Source organism: Podarcis muralis, chromosome 1 (genome assembly GCF_964188315.1).
Source record: "Podarcis muralis chromosome 1, rPodMur119.hap1.1, whole genome shotgun sequence".
Taxonomy (NCBI): Eukaryota; Metazoa; Chordata; class Lepidosauria; order Squamata; family Lacertidae; genus Podarcis; species Podarcis muralis.
In genome coordinates, this window is record NC_135655.1 from 43,588,266 (window position 1) to 43,611,053 (window position 22,788).

Consider the following 22,788-nt stretch of genomic DNA (forward strand, 5'->3'; position numbering starts at 1 on the left):
AAGAGAAACAGTAAACACCACCCCTTATCGCACCAAACCACACTGCTCAAATCCAAGAGTGATTCAAAGATCTCATTAAGCAGGCTCCACGAGGCAGGGAGACCCAGAGAATATAGCAGAACAAAGGATCAGACAGAAGGAAACAGCCAGAGCAAGTATGGGGCCGGGGCAGGGGGGGGGCAGCGGAGAGGTAAACCACTCAAGAAGAGAGGGATGCAACAAGGCGGGAGGAAAAGGAACAGGATGAAAAAAAGAATAAAAGCAGGGAAGTTTCGAATTAATGCTTACGAAAGAGCAGGTCTGCACAAACTGTGACCAATGGACTACTGAGCATATATTGTGGACTAACCAGAAAGCTACCTTATACCAAGACAGACCACTGGTCCATCCAGCTCTGTATCCTCCGCACTGATTGAAATTGACAGGGCTCTCTCCCATCAGCCCTACATGGGGAGATGCCAGGGACTGAACCTGGGAGCTTCTGCGCTCAAAGCAGATGCTCTGCCACTGAGCTAGGGCCCTTCCCCTTGTTTCTGCAGTCCCAAGAACTCAGTAAAACCAAGGAAGTTAGCTGTCCTCTTGGATCGACTTCATGGGTCATGGTTTGTTTGGCCGCTTAAGGGAAGCACAGAAAGCTGCCTGGTGGAGAGTCAGGCTGTTGGCCCACCTGGCTCAGTTATCATCCATGATGGCAGGCAGTGGCTCTCCAGAATTTCAGACTGAGGTCTCTCCCAACCCTACCTTCTGTCTGAAAGCTCCTACTCTATCACTGAGCTGCAGCCCTTCTGGAATTCACTTGGAGCTTTATTGTAACGAAATGCAGAGGCAAGGAGCTAAAGAACAGGATCCCAAAACTGACCAAGATGAAGGCCTCAGAGATTTTGGCCTGACCCCTCAAGGTCTCATTTGCAAGTGAAATGAAGCCCTGAGTGCGCTTAAGTGAATCAACATGTTTAGGCTTTCCTGCTCTGCTTTCTCTCTACCATTTCTTCCTCCCATCACTGTGGAAATTAAGATGCAAGCTCTTTGAGGTAGAACCTTGTCTCTCCCACCCTCATTATTTTTTTTAATCCTTTCCTCATTGTCTGGGGATAACAGAAGCAATGAGCAACTGCTTTTGGCTGCCCTTTAGCAAGAACTGCCTGCGGGTAACTCAATCTGGACCCACTAGCAAGATCACTTAAGTACAGGAAACAGAAAGGGACCTGCAGATATGGCAAGAGTACAAAGGGTATTATTGATCCATATCATCATCAGACTCCTGCCCACCTAGCAGTTCGAAAGCACCCCTTAAGTGCAAGTAGATAAATAGGTACCGCTTTCTAGCGGGAAGGTAAACGGCGTTTCTGTGTGCTGCGCTGGTGCCGGCTCGCCAGAGCAGCTTCGTCACGCTGGCCACGTGACCCGGAAGTGTCTCCGGACAGCGCCGGCCCCCGGCCTCTTAAGTGAGATGGGTGCACAACCCTAGAGTCGGACACGACTGGCCCATACGGGCAGGGGTACCTTTACCTTTACCTATCATCATCAGAACACAAGCTCCAGCAGAAGCCCACAGGTCCCTCTTACGGATTTGACTCCTATCTTGAGGCATCATAAACAATGTATTTCCTCCAATGCACATATTATCCCCGTTCCTACAATTTGAAGGGGATGGAAAGTGAGTGCCCCTCTAGCCTGCCAATCAACCAATACCTCAAGCTGTGCGCCTTTTAAGCCTAGGTAATCCACGCTGAGGACGAATATAATCTAAACACAGGATTCTTAAACCTCACAGGATTTATCTGTCTTGGGAGAGATTCCAGCTAGCTTTAAGCAGCTACCGAAATCTGCTTCCTCCACCCACAACCCAAGGCCTTTTGTTCACAGCAAGTTCTAGTTTGGAGGAGTAACTCCACTTGGCAGTCAATCTCCTTCCTGAAAACCACAACAATTTCTCACTGGCTTCACCCAACCCCACGGTGCTGTAGAAGCCGCAATGGAGACCGAGCTATATTAGCAGCTTCTGCAGGTGCAGCCACTAAAACCTGCTCTGACTTACCTTCACTCACTTCTGCAGTGCAAGCAGCCAGTGATGTGGTTCCTGGACTCCAGCCCCCAAACTTCCTACTGTTCATCCTTGTTCTCCAATCTCACAAATCAGATCCTTTTGCTGATTCTTCCTACAAAGCCTCTGCCCAGGTACCTAATTTGACAGCTCCGTTGTTAACTTCAAACACATCGCTTCTGGGAATCAAGATATAAAAGCCAGGCCCAGAATCACCTTGCAGTAAAAATGGGTTTAGGGTCATCTCATAGTGGAAGAAGAGAGACTGTAGCTGAAAGAGACTGTGGTAGCAGGGGGAGTCCCCAAAGCGGCCATATGTTAACAAGAAGCACGTAAAGTTGCTATATAGTGCCACACAGTGAATGAATCATCAGCAGCAAAATATCTATATATACAAAACCCAAACATATTGATTGTTCCCAAAGGACACGCAGCCTGCCAAGAAGTGAAAGTGAAGGTGCCATTCAAATCTACTCTTATCAGCAGCTGCATCTGTAGTTGCCATACTTTTCATCTATGCCACCCCTTGCCAGAGAGTACTGCAACACCAGCAAATATATGAAAACTGCATGGAGCAAGTCTCCCACCCCCACGCCCCCCGAGGTTGGGTCAGGTAAAACAGCCTCTTCTTAGTTGTACGACAAAGCAAAATTACGGTCCTGCAATTGTTCCATTTGCACAACAGATTTGAGTTGAGAATACTTGGCCTCTAGAATTGAAGCAGTGATCAAAACCCTGGAAGAACAAGCATGTATATTATATGAAAACTTGGCCATTTTGCTCATCCATTGCAACAACGCGTAACTTTTCCTTACCTGTGCTATCCTCCATTCTTGTACCAGCTTCTGTTTGCAGGGACTCCTCCATGCCCTCCTCCTCTTCCATCACTGGCTTCTGTAACAAAGGAGCTTTCAGAGTTTCTTCTGCTTCATGCTTGGGTCTAGGCTGCGTTTCTGGATGAAGAAGCTTTCCTGGCCTCTCCTGCTGCTTTTGGCTTTCTCCTTCCCGAGTTGTCTTACCATCACGTCGTGACTTTAAGAACGCAAGTAAACCCGGATCTGATAACCATGAAAATGGGACAAAATACTGTCAGCATTAAAATTCCTCCTTGATGCATGTGTCAATTCTTTGAGTCAATACTGATTGACGCTATTACAGTGGTACCTCGGGTTAAGTACTTAATTCGTTCCGGAGGTTCGTTCTTAACCTGAAGCTGTTCTTAACCTGAAGCACCACTTTAGCTAATGGGGCCTTCCTCTGCTGCCACGCCGCTAGAGCACAATTTCTGTTCTCATCCTGAAGCAAAGTTTTTAACCCAAGGTACTATTTCTGGGTTAGCGGAGTCTGTAACCTGAAGCGTATGTAACCTAAGGTACCACTGTATTATTATTATTATTATTAATAATAATAATTCTTGTTGTTGACGATATAAAAACATAAAAATGCATAACATATCCTCATCAGGTCCCCTCCCACCAGGTCCCCTCCCACCTGGCCTTCAGACAGAGGACTGCTTTTCAGGTTGCAAGTTAAAGACACGATATCACATTTGTGTCTCAGAAGCATCCCGTCCAAAAAAATTAATGTAAGCAGCTAACTTCAACAGGCCCATGAGGTCTGTGAAAGAGGCTTTGCAGTTTGTGTGCCTCTTACAAAGCCGGCTGCATAAATTAAACATGCCAACAGGAAATCTTCAAGCGTGGAACCGACTCCTGGGAATGATTCCACATGTCTGAAGCTGGCTTTGCTGCTTTGGACAACGTTCTTTTGTGTAGAGTTCATGTTATGTTTTGTGCTTTCAAAACTGAAGGTAACTGCCCTGATCCTTAAAAATCAGAGGGGGGTTAATCCAAATCACTGAATAAGGTGTACAGAAGTCAGCAAGAAGTTCGTACCTAGCTGAGCCAGCAGTCGTTTCTGCTCCTCCAAGATCTGCTCTTGAGACATGGACTGCAGCTTCTCCAGGTTCTCCTTGTGGATGTTCTGGGCTTCTTGCTCTCCTCCCAGGCTTCCAAGACCTTTCCCAGTGACAATACGTGACCGCTGACTGTGTACACTACCAGCAGGCTTATCTAAAAACAAAGGGCACTGTGAGTGGTATTCATAAGCAAACCTAAACTGACAACATACTCCACAGAGTTGATTCACAATCTGGTGCATGTAGTCTCAGACATTAAGTCCCACTGAGTTCAATGGTGCTTACTCCAATGTGACTGTGTGCAGGATCACTGCCTCAATGCTAGGGCTCACCAGCACAACCCTTTAAGGAGATTTTTGCTTCTCTATGCTAATATTCAATAAGCATCCCACATGCCATCAGGAACTGAGAATACTTGCTCCACAGGTATCAACATTTACCTTCCTCACCCCTGCGGAACTGGGTCTCCAAGGCTTCAGAAGGTAGGGCAGCATCTGGAGCTGCTGGTCCTACATTTATTTGCTCAGCTTCCTCAAGAGAAAGAGAAGATATTTGAGCCACTTCAGCTGCCCTCTTAGCAGCTATCTTCTGAGCAAAGATACTTTTCTTTCCAGCTGCTGATTTTTCCTGCAAGAATACAAAACAGCAAGTAAACACTCCTATGTCTTTCTCATATAACCAAAAAAACCAATTCATCAACATTCCTGCCACCCACTCCAATTGGGTCAATATGTGTCATCCATGCTGCCTTCAACATGGATTTCTATATTGTGTCCTCAACTGCAAGCTGTAGATTAGACAATTTTAAGGGGGGGTGGAGAGAGACAGAGTCACAGCCCTTCCTCACTCTTTCCCAGATACGATGTAATATATTTAAACACCAGGAAGAGGAAAATAAATACATTTCTTGACAAAATGCAGCAAGCAAGAAAGCATCTGGTTGTAGGTAAATTCTGACTAGCTTGCTCCACTCTGCTTCTATGATTAATCCAAGAGTCTGCTTATCTGAATGCTTTGCATTTCTGAGGATAAACAGACTTCACTGTCTTGGAAAAGCCATCTCTGAAGATTTTGGGACCGTAAGAGGGCAAGAATTTCACAGTAATAAATTTGATGAATGATGCTTAACTAATGGATTTTAAAATTTGCATAGTGTCTACTCAGGCTCTATCAGAGACTTACTGACTATTGATAAGAAAAAAGTGACATGAAGCATATCCACCTTGATGATACTAAGCCAAGAAGCTGCAATGGAAAGAAAAATGATATATTGCTACAGCCAAGATTGCACAACCGATATGCACACCATGAACTGTGTGGAAACTGGCAGCAGAGTTTCTGTGGATGCAGGTTTGCTTCCCTCCAACAAGAGCCCAAACTGCTGGATCAGCATGCAAAAGCCTGTCTGTGCATGCAGAAGAGACTCTCTGGATCCCGGCCCATGTCTCCCATCAGTATATTAAAAAACAGAGACAAATAGTAGCACCTTCTATATTCAAAATGGCAAAAACCAACATTGCACACCACAATAGAAAACTTTGCAATGCACTCTAAAGACTGGCTTTTTTATTTAAAAAACGAAACAGCATTCCTTGTAACAAGCTTTTCAGATGCTCCAGCCCTTCAAGTCCATGCTGTCTCCCAGGAGACAAAACTATTGCATGTTCTCCCCTTCTCTCCGTTGTTTTCTGAGCTGTTGCCTCCTAGAGCTCCAATCAGTAGTCAGGTGGGAGTGTCTGCCAATTCTGACTGCAGCTCCCATAGTACAAATGTAAGTGAATAGGCCAGAGGTGCAGGCAAACACAAGGCCACACCACAGAAACCCCAGAAAAAGAAAATGTTTTGTAGCATGCCAAAAATGCAGTTCAGACTCCGCTAAACTAGGAAGAAACCCAGGTAATTTCAGGGCTCTGCTAAGTTTTCATAAATGACAATGGTAGTAAAAACTGGGCAGAGAACCACTGGAAACACACGTAACTGCACAGAAGTAAGGAAAGTGCTTTGTAAAGGGCACTGAAGGAATGTGATAGATAATGTATTGCATTATCTTACACTTCACTAATGTGAATCCACCACTCACTGCTAGCAGGTATCCGAAAGTTTAGAATGGCTTCCTTCATCAACTTTGGAAATATGGAATAACATGTTCGGTACCGTTAGCCTAAACGTCACCAGGAAGTGGTGTGACAATGACAACAGGAGTCACAAAAACCTGCTCTATTTCCAGACCTTGCCACCAAGGGCATAAACCAAATCAAGGGCATGTCCCACACTTGGGGTCAAGCTGGTGATCCCTCAAGGAAGCCCCATGGTTGTCATGAGCCAGACACTGCCTCCCAAAATCCAACCAAAGCCCAACAATGTCCCATCCATCTAGCAGACTCATCCCACACAACTTAAAATCCAACACGTGTGCTTTTAACGTAACTCACTGCATCCAGTTTGCCGAGTCTCCTATGTAACGCCCTAGAAGCCCCAACACTTCCTCTATTTATTCAAAGCATTTGTGACTGCACAACAAAGTCCATCAGCAGCAGATTGCATTATGATGAAGCATAATACACAGAACTAAAAGAAGAGGAGTTTGGATTTGATATCCCGCTTTATCACTACCCGAAGGAGTCTCAAAGCGACTAACACTCTCCTTTCCCTTCCTCCCCCACAACAAACACTCTGTGAGGTGAAGGTAATCTAAACAAAGCAGAAACAGGAGGAGAGGGGGCTGATAAGTGTGGAGCTGCTTTTCTTACCTCTGTTTTTATTTCGGACCTGTGAAAGACTCTGGGAAACGCATCTCCAGTGAAGACAGGCACGGTCACGTTGGCAGTGCTTGTGTCACGTTCCTGCCACAAAGACACAACGCCAAATGAATACTGGTTTCATTCATTAAAGCATCACAGTGCTTTACAATGGCTCAGCAGAAGGAGTCTGGCCTTAGACTTCTGCTCAGGTCTTCCCTCAGCTATGAGACAGTAGCTGTTGCAAAAACTCCTCACTTCAAATTTCATTTTGTACTTGTCTAAGAGTGGCCTACTTCTAAGAATGAAAGAGGCGCTAGGTTTATCAGCATTGGACAAGGACAGTTCCATCCTTTCTCCAGAAAAAGCATAAAATTGTGTCACTTGAGAGATGCGTCACTGAAAGACACTTGCCAACCATCAACACTTCCATGGTTTTTCTAAAAAAAAATTTCATTATATATTTTTGAAGACAATGTAGCATAAATTGTAAAAAGGCCAAGAGACCAGAAACAAATTCTTACTAGACAATAAAAACATTATCTTGGCATTAACAAAACCGGTGTTGAATCGTCGGTTAACCCATGGATTTCTAGCAACAAATGCAACGATGCAGCTGTGTCCTTCACAAGGTGTAATTTCACAACTGAAGCATATCCGCACATGCCTATATCCAAACAGGCTACTAATTATTTGTAACTTCATAATTATTTGTAACTGAGGTCAATGAGACTTGCTTCCAGTTAAGGGGGCAGAGAACTGCAGCCTTTCTAATAGAATGACTGACAGCCTCTGTCACATCCAGAGGCTACTGATGGCAGGGTGGAGCAGAGGTGCTTACTTGGCCTCCCAGCAGGTTAGTCACGGCTGTTTACTGGGGTGGGGGAGGTCAGTGCAGTGCATACGCAAAGGGCAAGTCAATCTGTGCACCCTCGCCCTGCTCTCTCCTAGAAAGCTAAGGTAAAGGTAAAGGGGCCCCAGTCGCGGACGACTCTGGGGTTGCGGTGCTCATCTCGCTTTATTGGCCGAGGGAGCCGGCGTTTGTCCGCAGAAAGCTTCCGGGTCATGTGGCCAGCATGACTAAGCTGCTTCTGGCGAACCAGAGCAGTGCATGGAAACGCCGTTTACCTTCCCGCCGGAGCGGTATCTATTTATCTACTTGCACATTGTGCTTTCGAACTGCTAGGTTGGCAGGAGCAGGGACCGAGCAACGGGAGCTCACCCCATTGCGGGGATTCAAACTGCCAACCTTCTGATCGGCAAGCCCAAGGCTCAGTGGTTTAACCCACAGTGCTAATAACTGTTAGTGAATATATAATCGGTTATGATGTCATTCAAAATATACGAATAAGCCACTTCAAAATGATGTATATATCATACAACACATCTCACAAAATATTCAAGTAACTACAAGTTGGTATATGTATCAGAGTCAAACAAAGAATCAAACAAATCAATGAATAGCGAGGAATGCCAAGCCGTCTCTCAAAGGAAGCCGTCTCTCAAAAGTCTCAAAAGGCCAGTATATCTGGAATAGTTCAACTGTTTCAGAATAAAGTCTTCATCAGTGAATAATTATCAATGAAATATTCATACTAGTAGGGATCATGCTAGTGGGCACTGATCCACTAACGTCCAGCGTGCTGCGTTTGCATTTTTGTAGATTGTTACATTTTGCAACACAGAGGTTTGTGTTTATTCAGATTACTCTGAGTAATCTGCCAGAAGGTCAGGTAAGCTTCCTATAAATTCAGTGGTCAGAAGGTGCCTTTGAGCCCCAGGAGGCTTCATTTCCCAGCAAAAGAAGAATAAATTAAACAACAATAAGTAAAAATGTGTATAATTAGAAATTACGTAATTTCTGCTTTGGAATGTATGTGTGCAATATTTGGGTTACTCTGCAGGATTATATCACTTTATTTTTAATGCATGCTGCCCCAGCTTGAGTATTTATCAATCATTACCACAGGTCAATCAGAGGTTTAATCACTATTATTGTAGTTCTTATAAACGCACAATTATTTTGCTGAAGACAGCTGTGATGTGTTGATCACTGCGATCCAACTGCTCTCCTGGATCCTCATCAAAATGAACACGGGCACTTTTGAATTTGGATTTTTTGGGAGGTGCTGGTGTCAGTGGAGGGGGCACATCAGGAAAGTCTGAGAGAGAGAGAGAGAGAGAGAGAGAGAGAGAGAGAGAGAGAGAGAGAATATGCAGAGCATTAGTAATCTCCAGGTGTTTTATGGTGTTTTAGTATTTTGCTGGAGCAACCCAGTCAGATGGGAGGCATATACAGCGGTACCTCGGGTTACATACGCTTCAGGTTACATACGCTTCAGGTTACAGACTCCGCTAACCGAGAAATAGTACCTCGGGTTAAGAACTTTGCTTCAGGATCAGAACAGAAATCGTGCGGCGGCGTAGCAGCAGTGGGAGGCCCTATTAGCTAAAGTGGTGCTTCAGGTTAAGAACAGTTTCAGGTTAAGAACGGACCTCCAGAACGAATTAAGTACGTTACCAGATGTACCACTGTATATAATAAAATTTATATTACCATTATTTTATTGTATTATTATTATTAAATGATGCCCTTAATTCCAACTGGGTTGCCGTCTAGTCTTGACAACAATCTGGCACCAAAAATGGCTGCTTTGCAAACAAAAAGAGGGATGGCTGGGAACAGTAGCTAGTGCAGGCAAGGTTACAGTAAGCAAGCTGTTCAAATATACCTAGCAACTTACAGCCAATGAATAAGTGATTTTGGTTTTGTTGACTACTAAGCCAGCCTTCCCCAATCTGACGTGCTCCAGATGGGACTGATGGGAGTTGCAGTTCAAAACATTCAAACAGCACTAGGCTGGGGAAGGCTGTACTAAACCATCAATACAAAACAAGATAATTTGAAATAAAAAAAGGTAAACTTACCATCCAGCATCACCACATCCCTGTCATGCTGCAATGAGGGTCTCTCATCCTCTCCACTCCCCAGATCCCCTCTTCTCTTATCTGCTTTCTTTACAACCTTCACTGCCGGAGAAGCTTTCGCTGCCAGGAACTGATTCTGGAACTTCAGCAAATCTGCCTCCGACTCCCCAGGCTTGGGCCTTGACAACATCTTTCTCCTTTTGTAGTCACAGCCTTCCTTTACAGAGCTTAAGGGTTAACCTGAATCAGGTGCAGAGAAAGGGAGGAAAGGAACTTTACCTGGGAAAACAAGCTTTTGATGAATTCTTATTACCCTCTACTTTCAGACACTTTTCAAGTACCCCGAAGGGCCACAAATAACAGGGCTTTTAACGGACAGCCCAGAAATGTCAATGGCCTCCCCCTCTCCCACCCCAATTAAGGTGCCCTGCTATTATACTCATTTGAAACCGGAAATTTGTGCAGAATAGTTGTTGCACAATTCTCTGCAAACACATTCTCATGCCAAAAAGGTGGAGGAAACAGAGTGTTATTGCTGCTGTGGGTGTTATTTTAGGAAGGAGGCAGAACACACACTCTGCAATCCACCTGTCTTTGATGTGACTTCTGCACAAACGGCTGTTTCTAAAGTGCTCCTTCCTTTCTTCTGTTCTTCACAGCACTTTCCCCCCAGTTTATTTATGGAAGCTTCAGACACAGTGGAGGAAATAGTGAGCGAATCCCAACAAAATGGTCAACTTTTTGTATGTACAGCAGTGCTATGGGGCTTCAGGGCCCAAGTGTTTGATATCCTAGAGAAACTGACTTCAAAAGGCCGCCACAGAGCAAACTGCAACCGCTCACAGGGAAACATACTTGTGATCAAAGTTTTCTTCTGTCCTTGTCCTCCCTTCAGAACAAAATATGACATATGACATATTTGTATACTCTTACCTACTCAGCAGTGGCCTAGTGGTCTGGGATCATAGAGGGTTGAAGACCCATTCATTACTATTTCTGCAGCAAGGTCCCTGCAAGGTCCTTGTTTCCAGTGTCCTAAAAAAGGTAAAGGTAAAGGACCCCTGACAGTTAAGTCCAGTCGCAGATGACTTAGGGCTGCAGTGCTCATCTTGCTTTACAGGCCAAGGGAGCCGGAGTTTGACCGCAGACAGTTTTTCTGGGACATGTGACCAGCATGACATTGCCACTTCTGGCGCAACGGAACACCGAAACCAGAGCAGCGCACGGAAATGCCGTTTACCTTACCGCCGGAGCGATACCTATTTATCTACTTGCACTTTTGGGTGTGCTTTCGAACTGCTAGGTTGGCAGGAGCTGGGACTGAGCAACGGGAGCTCACCCCATCGCAGGGATTCAAACTGCCAACCTTCTGATTGGCAAGCCCAAGAGGCTCAGTGGTTTAGACCACAGCGCCACCCACGTCCCTTCCAGGGTCCTACAGCCACTGTATTGCTAAGCATTTAGGAACACCAAAAACACAAGGTGCTTCTTTTTCAAGAGATGAGTGTGCAGGTTCTGTTACATACAAGGGAACTTCATGGAAAACACACTTTAAGTCACTCCAAATCATTTGCCCATGTATGTGCACAGAATAGTAGCTGAAAGGCAACCTGTGGAGACCTGCATTGATTGTTGCAATGCATCCCTAATTGTATAATTTATAAAATTGTTGTATAATCTTAGAAGGGGCGTGGTGGTTATATCATGAAGGCACCCTGCACTTCTAAATTTCCCACTGCTCTACTGCTAAGCAGTCCAATGAGGTCCTTTATTTCAAGGCACAACTTAAAACTTTTAAGGCACAACTTTAAGTCAGCAACACCCAACAAACAATAACAGACACCCCTCACGTCAGAGCAATCAATACTAGTGGCCCAGAGTGATACCAGAACAGACCTCCTAGCAACTCAACTTTCACAATCTGAAGGCGAAACCATGCAAGGCCTTTGGTCCAAGATAAATGTTATGAAATGCTTTTGCAGGAAGCATGCCAAGGAAGAGAGTTCTTTCATTTTATCTCTTTTCAGAATCAGATTGAAACATTACTGAAAGAAGATATTCAGAAACAGATATCGAAGGGAACACCTTTGGTGTAGTGGATAGTTTTTGGGATAGGGCAGGAGTGGCTTGCCTGGTGTGACAGAGTTGCAGCAATGTCTTCCTGGCAGGCGTATCACTGCCGCTTTACAGAAAGAGGGGCAGGGCAGCAGAGGGGCTTAAGCTGTGTGGGTGCAGCAGTGGGAATGCAAGAATGGTTCCCCCAGTGTACCTGCACAGCCCTGACATCCCCACTGCCTCATCCGTCCATGTAAGCAGCAATGATGTCTCTGCTGGGAGGCTATTATTACAGCTCTGTCCCACCAGATGAGCAGCTCTTGTTCTAGGACTTCAGAGAGCAGAGTTCAGATCCCCTCTTAGTCATGAAGTTCATTGGGTTGACCACTCACTGCCTTTTGGCCTAACCTACCTCACAAGGTTGTGAGAATAAAATGGGGAGGGAACTCTGAGCTCCTTGGATGAAAGGTGGAATATAAATGTAAAAATAAATATATTACATAGATACACATATACACCATATATCTGAAGTATATCTGAAGGAGCATCTCCACCCCCATCGTTCAGCCTGAGGTCCAGCTCCAAGGGCCTTCTGGCAGTTCCCTCACTGCAAGAAGTGAGGCTACAGGGAACCAGGCAGAGGGCCTTCTCGGCAGTGGTACCTGACCTGTGAAATGCTCTCCCATCAGATGTCAAGGAAATAAACAACTGTATGACTTTTAGAAGACATCTGAAGGCAGCCCTATTAAGGGAAGTTTTTAATGTTTGATGTTTTATTGCTCTATTATTATTATCAACATTATTATTATTATTGATATTGTGTTGGAAGCTGCCCAGAGTGGCTGGGGAAACCCATCCAAATGGGCAGGGTATAAATAATAAAGCATTATTATTATTATTATTATTATTATTATTATTATTATTATTAACGTAGTAACATATAAATAAATAAGAATAAAATGCAGGCACACTTCATTGGTTGTGCATCTATGCCTTATTTGCTGCTTACACTTTTAAAATAAACATTAAGCCTTCACTTCCGCCAGTTTTAAATAGGTAAGGGGCAAATAATGCATCTGTTGCACATCAGCGAGAGACATATACTTTGCTCTCAAGTATTAAAAACAGAGTACAAAAAATTGTGTGAGAAATCACCATTAATACTCCTATTACTAATTCCACCCACCTTATATGTGTTCAAACTATATTCTGTGCGTGTAGGCTGGATGAAGTCCAAAGGGTAAGACTCAAGTTCTGACTAGACTAGAACTTAAAATGCTGCTTGAGTTGTGTGAAACAAATTAGCCATCTATTGATTGTGCATCTTGTATATTACACAACTTTTAGAAGACATCTGAAGGCAGCCCTGTATCGGGAGGTTTCTAACGCTTGATATTTTAATTTTGTTTTCAGATATGCTGTAAGTTGCCCAGAGTGGCTGGGGAAACCAAGCCAGATGGGTGGTGTATAAATAATAAAATTTATTATTAGTATTAGCATTATTATTATTATTATCATTTACACTGCCCTGCTGTGTTATACCTTCCTGCAATTTTCTTCATGCTTTTTTTATCTCCCCACCCCCACCCCAGTGCCACCACCACCGCTGCTGTGATGTCATCGTCTATGGATGGGACCAGCGTCATTCATTTCTGACATCATGCCATATGAAAAGGCACATCAGCTCTGGGCAGAAGAAACCCAGGGCTTGAATCTTTAAACTACATTTTAAAAAAGAAGGAAAACACGCATAAACTTGTACAGTAGTGCAGAGAGTTCATAGAAGACCACATGCTACTTCAAATGAGTATTTGGGCATGGAAATTCTAACCCTTTGTTTTTTCTACACAAGTAATGTACCTATGTCTTTCCATTTGTACAGAATTTGGAATAAGGCTGTTAAATTTAATGAGCAAAGAATATCACGAGGAAGATTACAGCTAAACCATCACACACTTGTGTATGATATGCAAGTTATTTGGCTACTTGTCCTTGACATTCACCAAAGAAAGTAAAAAATCTATAAAGCAAAATATAATGTGTTCTGCAATATTTATCATCTATCTATCTATCTATCAGGGACGCGGGTGGCGCTGTGGGTAAAAGCCTCAGCGCCTAGGGCTTGCCGATCGAAAGGTCGGCGGTTCGAATCCCCGCGGCGGGGTGCGCTCCCGCTGCTCAGTCCCAGCGCCTGCCAACCTAGCAGTTCGAAAGCACCCCCGGGTGCAAGTAGATAAATAGGGACCGCTTACTAGCGGGAAGGTAAACGGCGTTCCGTGTGCGGCTCTGGCTCGCCAGAGCAGCTTCGTCACGCTGGCCACGTGACCCGGAAGTGTCTTCGGACAGCGCTGGCCCCTGGCCTCTTGAGTGAGATGGGCGCACAACCCCAGAGTCTGGCAAGACTGGCCCGTACGGGCAGGGGTACCTTTACCTTTTTATCTATCTATCTGGACTTCAACACAGGTATTCTTATTGCATGGTACTTCCTTCCTTTTTTTCTGTATACTGCAAACTCAGTACCTTAATTATCAGACTTAAACTTCAAGTCCACTCAGACCGCTGGATCTTCCTACAATCTGTTGCTGATAATCACACAGAAGGAACTGATGCAATCTGCAAAGCATCCCTTTAAAGGTTTAAGCCTCTTTAAAGTGTCCTCTGGGAGGACACTTCTGTGTTTGTTTAAATAAAAGCTTGTATTTAAACGTCTAGTCTACTTTTCCAGCAGAGGCCTCAAATGCAATTCATCACATTTCTTTAGAGAGGGGGTAAACTTATGCTGTTCCTTCCTGGCTCCTGTCTTGCTTCTCAATGGAGATTTAAAAAAAAAAAACAAAAACAAATAGGTAAAAATCCAGGCCTGAACATGTGCCGCTGCACACATGCCAGAAACCTGTTTTGCCTTTCCTCTCTTCGCAAGTCATTCGCCGATTTCTTTTGTCTATGCAGGTATCATCGTCTCTTCTACTAGCCTCGCAGATACAACGGGCAGCTCACAGGCCCCAACTCGCCATTAGGGGCCCATAGAAACAAGAGAATCCGATGCGCGGCAAAGCCCCCTTCAACCAATTCTAGCCTGCAGCTGTGGGGCATTTCCCCAGAGACAGAAAAACCCGCCTGAATGCACAGGCAGCCCCACTGCAAATAATAACGCCATGTTATGGCTCGTGTCATTCAAAGGAGTCCACGGCCCGCTAGGACGCATGCTCCATAGTCCCAAGCGTGCGGGGACGGGATGCAAAGAGTTTTCCGCGAAGGAAACGCTCTCTAGGCATGCTCAGAGGCACTTGAAAGCCCGGGTGCCCGAAGAAGCGGGCGGGCCGTGACTCTCTAGGCCGGCACAACCTTCCTCCTCCGTGCTAGGGAGACGGAGGCTGCCCACCCAGGAGGAGGAGGAGGAGACGCGGAGGCTGCTGGCGATGCCCACTGACCTGTGCTGCGTGGGCTGCTTCTGCCATCCTTAGAGGGCGGCAGCGGCGCCTCCGCTCAGCCCAGCAGCGCTTTGACGCACAAGCCTCTGCTTCCGCCGCCGCCGCCAGGATGGGGAGGTTTCCCGGGCGGCGCGTCGAAACGAAGCCCCGCCTTCGCTGCCATTTTGGGATGCGGAGAGAGGCGGCGAAGGGAAGCCCCGGCAGCGGCTGGGAGCAACCGGCGACCTTGCCCGGGGCGCGGGGGATGCACCCCACCCCCATGTCTATCCAGTTAGAAGTGCGCCCCACTGGTTTCCATGCCCCCCTCAAATAGGGTCGCATAGCCGCAGTGCCGGATTTACGCATAAGCTATGTTGTAAACAAAATCTGCCCTTTTTGCCTTATCCAAGATCCCGTATAGAGTCCTTACGTGAGTTCGCTATTGGTAGGAGAAAATAACAGAGGCCAAGCAGAGAATATTGAGAAGCAAAGTGGCTAGTAAGTCTGATCTTTATTAAAGCTGTTGCAACAGGGTCCTCCCCTATAGCTTAGGGCCCCACTCTCTTGGGGGCACCCAAAAAATTTAAAGGAAAAAACAACTGGATGTACTTAAGTTAGAGCTTAATAATTATTTCACTATTAATAAACTTCTTAATTGTATTTCACTATTAATAAACTTCTTAATTGTATTTCACTATTAATATACTTAATTGTATTTCAGTTCAACAATTACTTTGATAAAGTACATATAGTGGTACCTTGGGTTAAGTACTTAATTCGTTCCGGAGGTCCGTTCTTAACCTGAAACTGTTCTTAACCTGAGGTACCACTTTAGCTAATGGGGCCTCCTGCTGCTGCCGCACCACTGGAGTACGATTTCTGTTCTTATCCTGAAGCAAAGTTCTTAACCTGAAGCACTATTTCTGGGTTATCAGAGTCTGTAACCTGAAGCGTATGTAACCCGAGGTACCACTGTATTTTGTTATGTGCAAATGACTTTGGATACCTATTAGGTCCATAAATTGCCATATAGCATATATTCAACACCAAAAAATGACAATTTGTTGTTGCCAAAAGGCAGCTGGACATATAAAGGGCCCCATTACCTTCAGTAGCATAGGGCCTCATCAAACCTAAATCCGGCCCTGTGCACCCCCCCAAATAGGGTCGCATAGCCGTCATCTCTCCTCTGTTCTGGCTCAGGGTTTCCCCCCTTTCACAAAGGGGTTCTAAGCCCATATGGATAAAAGGTGTGCAAACCTCTCCTGTGCGATGGGAGTGGGCATGGAGAGGCGGGTCAAGGCCATGCAGCTGCGATAACCCAGCAAGGGAAGCGGTCGCCGTGTGAATTGCACTACTGTATAGTGGTTTAGAATCAGAGTTGGAAGGGACCCCAAGGGTCATCTAGCCCACCCCCACCCCAATGCAGGAATCTCAACTCAAGAATCCATGGCAGGGCTGAAGAAAGTCGTAGGGCTTCACCATGTTAGATACTGTATTGGTAGGATCCTGAACCGGTGCAGCTTTGTGGCTGGACCCAGTCATTGTGCACCGGCCTCAAGTGGGCAGGTGTAAATATTACTTGTAAAAACCAAGTGTGATGCTTACAAAATGAATGTGAACTTTAATCTGAAGTGCATGGTGAAAGTGGGTGGGATGGAACAAAGACAGAGTACTAGCAAAATGGTCCATCTGCATTCACCACGGGGGGCTCCATCAGAAGACGGCAATCTCCATAAAACACTTTCCTCGTGCGTCTTCAATATTTTGCTTATTAGAAAGATTTTGAGAGTTGCCTTTCAACTCGGAAACTGGGTATCTAAGTTGACATATGCAGAAGCATTTCAAAGAGCCAGAATCAACAATGCAGTAAGCATATGCAGCATGAATCAGCAATATCAAAAGCAAGCAGGCGTAATCAGCTAGCATCTAAAATTCCTGACGAAAGAAATGTTTTCAAGTGGTGGCAAAACCATAAAGCAGAGGTTTTCGACCTTTTTGAGTCCATGGCTCCCTTGACCAACTATATTCTTTCTGCGGCTCCCCTGTGGGGAAACACGCTCCAAGCCTCAGAAGCCCAGTTATGTCACCCCTTACCTGCAGAGCTGACAGCCCCTCACCCCTTTTCAAACACCCTCCCTTGTGGAGTGTTCCCTCAGCCTCCTCTTCCCACTCCTTGAGGACAGGTGCCTCCTCACCCCACCCCACAGGGGCCTGGAAAGAGGATGTCCACAGCCTTAACAGCCCAATCTCCACACTAACCAAAGGTGAATGTGAGGCAAACAGTCACAAGCATTTGGGAGGCAGAAATGTGAGAGGGCATCAGAGGAGGGAGGGAGGGAAAGTGGGGCAGACTAATGTTGTCCGCAGCACACCTGACCATCATTCAAGGCACCCAAGGGTGCCACGGCACACTGGTTGAAAACCACTACGTAAAGTAAGGATAAAGGTAAAGGGACCCCTGACCCTTAGGTCCAGTCGTGACGGACTCGGGAGTTGCGGCGCTCATCTCGCTTTGTTGGCCGAGGGAGCCGGCGTACAGCTTTTGGGTCATGTGGCCAGCATGACTAAGCCGCTTCTGGCGAACCAGAGCAGCACACGGAAACGCCATTTACTTTCCCACCGGAGCGGTACCTATTGATCTACTTGCACTTTGACATGCTTTCGAACTGCTAGGTTGGCAGGAACAGGGACCGAGCAACGGGAGCTCACCCTCATAGGGGCAAGACCTACCAAAGATGAGTTGCTGTGCTCATTAGTGAAGTTAACATCACTTACTCCGTGTAATTTGCTGCTGGCTGGCTCCTGACAGGGCCTGAGCCACAGAGGCACTGTCCTGCACAAGTGCTGTTGAAATGTGTGGTATATACGAAGTCATATATGGAGTCAGGCTCTTGGTCTGTTTAGCTCAGTATTGCCTCAATGGACTGGGAGTATCTCTACATGGTTTCAGACCGGAATCTAGCCCAGCCCTGCTCTGCCTGAAATTTTCAGGAACTCAACCTCGAGCCATTTGGCCCTCCCCACGAAAGAGCAGCAAACATTTCAGGAGGGCTTGTGCAGCAGAATAGATTATGCCCTTTATGAGTATGCTTTATCTGGTAAGTATGTATTTAAAGTGAGATATGTAATACTGTATATTAAGCAGGATGTGTCCTATAGCATGCAAACATACTTCTGGCAGGTAAAGAATGGGTGGAAAACATGCTATGTTCATACCACACATATAAATCACATAGCTTTCCACAGAGAGTCCTGTGAATGGTAGTTTACCCCGCAGCTACAATTCTCAGCACCCTTAACAAACAGTTCCCAGGATTCTTTGGGGGGAAACCATGCGCTCTACGTGTATGTTGTATGTGCAGAGACAGTGTTTTTGAGCAGCTACAATCATTCAACCCAACATTTAAGATTCACTGTCACTTGCTACGGGACACAGGTGGTGCTGTGGGTTAAACCACAGAGCCTAGGACTTGCCGATCAAAAGGTCTGCGGTTCGAATCCCCGCGGCGGGTTGAGCTCCTGTCGTTCGGTCCCAGCTCCTGCCCACCTAGCAGTTCGAAAACACTCTTAAGTGCAAGTAGATAAATAGGTACCGCTTTATAGCAGGAAGGTAAACGGCGTTTCCGTGTGCTGCGCTGGTGCCGGCTCGCCAGAGCAGCTTCGTCACGCTGGCCACGTGACCCGGAAGTGTCTGCGGACAGCGCTGGCCCCCGGCCTCTTAAGTGAGATGGGCGCACAACCCTAGAGTCTGTCAAGACTGGCCCGTACGGGCAGGGGTACCTTTACCTTTACCTTTATATTTTATTACCTGTATTATCTTGTCTGCAATTTGTTTTAACTGATCTTAATGTTATATTTTAAGATTGTAACCTGCCTTAGGACCTCATGGTGACGTGCAAGCAAGACTAATAATAATAATAATAATAATAATTACTACAACAGAGAAGGCCCTACTTAGCATCTTACCACAATACAGCTAGATATGGAGGGAGAACTCCTCAGATAACTTAAATGAGTGGGTAAACATGTGGGGAGAATTGTACATACTTGGAACTGTTCTAAAGGGCTCAGTTTCCATGATGTATTTCTCATGCCAAACAGTGAGAAAAAGGTTTTTTAACCACCTGTGGGTGATTATTGAACACTCCAATTGATCTAACTAAGGAGATAATATCCCGTTCAAGCTGGTGAACAGGGAAGTGGATTCAATTATTTATGAAGATTGGGTTTCCCCCCACATGTAACACTCTTCGTTTTCCTCTTTGTCTTTAACATGGGTGTAAAAATGTTGCCTAGAACGAACATTTGATTTAAAAATGACCCTCTTTCTTTCTTCATTAGCAACATTATGTGTTACAAATAAGGCAACATAGACTCAAATAGGCTTTCATTGATATGTGCAAAAACATTCCAGTGGTGCTGTGGCCTTTGGCCGCATTTTCATAAAACCATAAACCAAAAAGTGTGGCTTAATGATATTAGTAAAAATACTGTGTGTGGCTAGCATGCAGCTCAGCTGTTCACACAAACACTCCTCCCCTGGTGCAAGTGAGGAAACCAGGGGTGGGGGGACCTCAGGCCTGGGGTCAAATGTGGTCCTCCAGGCCTCTCTAGCCCTTGAGACTCAGTCTAGCCTAGGCCATGCCTCTTAGTAGGCCTACCTTGCTCCATGCCCCCTTTGAGTACATTTCCATGGTAGGAATGTGTCTCTGAACTGTTGCTGTGTCTCTTCCTTGCCTGGATGGAGAATGGTGTGTTGGGGAAATTAAAAAAGAGGTTCCTAGACTGGCGGTTTCCCATACAGAAACCCAAAAGAAAAGGATGCAGGCTCCAGGGGAAAAGATCAGCCTTTATTGAAATACAACTGAGCATAGGGACAGCCTCAAAAATAAGAAGGCTGCAGGGAACCACATTCAAGGCAATGTTTTTTATACATTTTCAGATCACACGCATCATTTCATTTCACCAATCAAAGGATCGCAGCCATCTTAATAGTTACAACTCAATGCCATCATCCTGAGCCAATTAAAATCATTTGGCTCTTTAGACCACCCCTCATCATAATATCATGTGATTACATATAACCATTTTTCAGTGTCTTTCTTTATTAAGACTTTTAACTAATTTTCCTATGCATTAGATGTCTTCCAGTGTCCTCTTTCATCTATCTATAAAACAATTCAAGATTAATAACAATTGCCATGCCTAGCTAATTCTCTCTTTTCAGGCATACAATGACCACCATAGATTCTAGTAGTTTATTCTTTTCAGTGTTCTGGAACAGACATTCACTACATACAGTACCTAAAAGCAGCTAGTTCTGTATCTTAAAAGGTAGGCAGGCCTTTTTCAGTTTAGCTAGGTCATAGGCTTAAAAGAAGATGGAATCATCAAAATACAGTTTTGTGAAATTATTTTCTCCAACAGGTGTGTGTGTGTGTGTACACCTCTGATTTAATACTGTGCAAAGTTAAAAGGCCCATCCACCTCTCTACCTGCTTTTGCCCATAACTGGTATGTGCCCCCCCCCCATTATTTCTCATAAGAGAGTGTCACCCTCAGGGTGAAAACAGTTCCCCACTCCTGGCATAAATGAAACAAGAAAAGGAATAGCTGAAGCAATGATATGTTGGCTTATGGATCATGGCTTGATAGGGAGCAATAAACCACACTCCCAGGGTCAAAATTAATGCTCAGCTATCCCTTTTCTTTATGTCGAATATGGTATACTAAGTCAATCTATGTGACTTAACTGTCAGGTGTGAATGCAGTTCAGTCTGGATGTTCATTTTCCTTATCAAATGTACCCCTTTGTAACTATCTGAGGATTGTAGCATAACTGGTATTAAAAGTGCTAAAGCAATCAATCAAAATTAGGTTAAATTTCAGACATAATGATAAAGAAATTGAGTATCTTGCTGATATTATTATTATTATTATTAATGAGTTATTCATTGTCTTCCAAAACAATCGTCACAAGGCAATGTACACTAAAGTTAATTAAAAACAGCTAAAAGCTTCCAAACAGCAAATATATTTAAAACCAAACTAAAACCAAACAAAGTAAACACTTGTGGTAAAGACCCATTTATCCAGCTGGGAAAGCATGTCAGAATAAAAATGTCTTAAATTGTTTCTGGAAAGTGCCGATAGCGTCTGTGTGTCGTATCTTGACAGGAATGCTATTCCATGGGGGCTAAGCGCCCTGCAGCGTGGGCTTCCGGGATCTTCAAAAGATGCTTCGTTTAAAAGATGTTTGTATTTCTTACACTGAGAACAGGAACAGTTCTTACCGTGAAATGTTGAAAACTCTATGCAATACAATTCACCCAAACAATAATTAGATGTGGGGCAATTTTCTGACACATACTCAGAGCAGACCCAGAGACATTGATGGACTTTAGTTTATAGCCTATAACACTGGATATCACCCAATGAAAATAAAGCAGTTCAAACCTGAATGTTATTGCTACCATTACTGTTCATCACATTTGTGCTTTTTTTCAGTGTGGAGAGATTTACAGTATTTGTCATTTATTTCTAGAATACCTAACTTGTATTAGGCACACTAAATGGATAAAAAATTGCAGCAATCCTTGCCTCCAGGCTTACTCTCAATTAAGTTGTAGCTTTAAATAACAGGGAGTTAAATGGAATCTTTCCACATTTCCCCCTTTCCTTTCTTTCCACAAAGACTCTGGTTATCCAAAACGCTTTGCAAGTGACCAAAAAGTGATGGAGCAGTTCTGTTGCGAGCCATTTTACCACTGAGATATTTAAAATGAAAAATAATCCAAGCCTAAGGCTGTGTATATATTGCCATCTTAAAATACATCTAGGCGCTTCCTTTTCTTAATAGAATTATATAATTATATAGTTCGAAGAAACCCCAAAGGCCATCCAGTCCAACCCCTGCAATGCAGAAATCTCAACCATCCATGGCAGATGGCCATCCAACCTCAGCCTAAAAACCACCAAGAAAGGAAAGTCCACCACCTCCCAAGGGAGTCCATTTCACTGGCAAACAACTCTTACAGTCAGAAAGTTCTTGCTGATGTTTACTCAGAAACTCCTTTCTTGTAACTTTGAGACATTGGGTTGCGTCCTACCCTCTGGAGCAACAGAAAACAAGCTTGCTCCAACTTCCATGTGACAGCCCTTGAGAAATTTGAAGATGGCTATCATATCTCCTCTCAATCTCCTCCAGGCTAAACATACCCAACTCCTTCAACTGTTCCTTATAAGGCTTGGTTTCCAGACCTTTGATTGTCTTGGTTTTCCTTCTCTGCACAAGTTCCAGCTTGTCAATATTCTTACATTGTGGTGCCCAGAACTGGACACAGTATTCCTAGTGGAGTTTGATCAAGGCAGAATAAAGTAGTACTGTACTATGATTTCCCTTGATCTGGACACTAGACTTTGTTGATACAGTCTAGAATAGCATTAGCTATTTTTTTGCTTCTACATCATACTGCTGACTCATGTTAAGCTTGTGGTCTACAAAGACCCCTAGATCCTCTTCACATGTACTACTAGTAAGCCAGGTGCCCCCCATCTTATATTTGTGCAGCTGGTTATTCCTGCCTATATGCAGAACTTTACATTTGTCCCCACTGAAATTCATTTTGTTAGTTTGGCCTAGTTCTCCAAACTGTGAATCCCGATTCTTTCTTCTGTGGCATTCTACCCCTC

The 22,788-nt window shown here is 44.7% G+C and overlaps 1 protein-coding gene across 1 annotated transcript in view; it reads right to left on the reverse strand.

The window, feature by feature from the left end:
• The window catches only part of RPAP1 (RNA polymerase II associated protein 1), a 44,098-nt gene extending 28,841 nt beyond the window's left edge, over window positions 1-15,257 (reverse strand). The window contains 7 exon segments of the mRNA XM_077927072.1: window positions 2,860-3,102; window positions 3,940-4,116; window positions 4,403-4,589; window positions 6,713-6,805; window positions 8,717-8,862; window positions 9,629-9,868; window positions 15,115-15,257. Of these exon segments, the coding sequence (XP_077783198.1) occupies window positions 2,860-3,102; window positions 3,940-4,116; window positions 4,403-4,589; window positions 6,713-6,805; window positions 8,717-8,862; window positions 9,629-9,818 (1,036 nt within the window). The 5' untranslated portion in view covers window positions 9,819-9,868; window positions 15,115-15,257.
• Window positions 15,258-22,788: the final 7,531 nt, after the last annotated feature.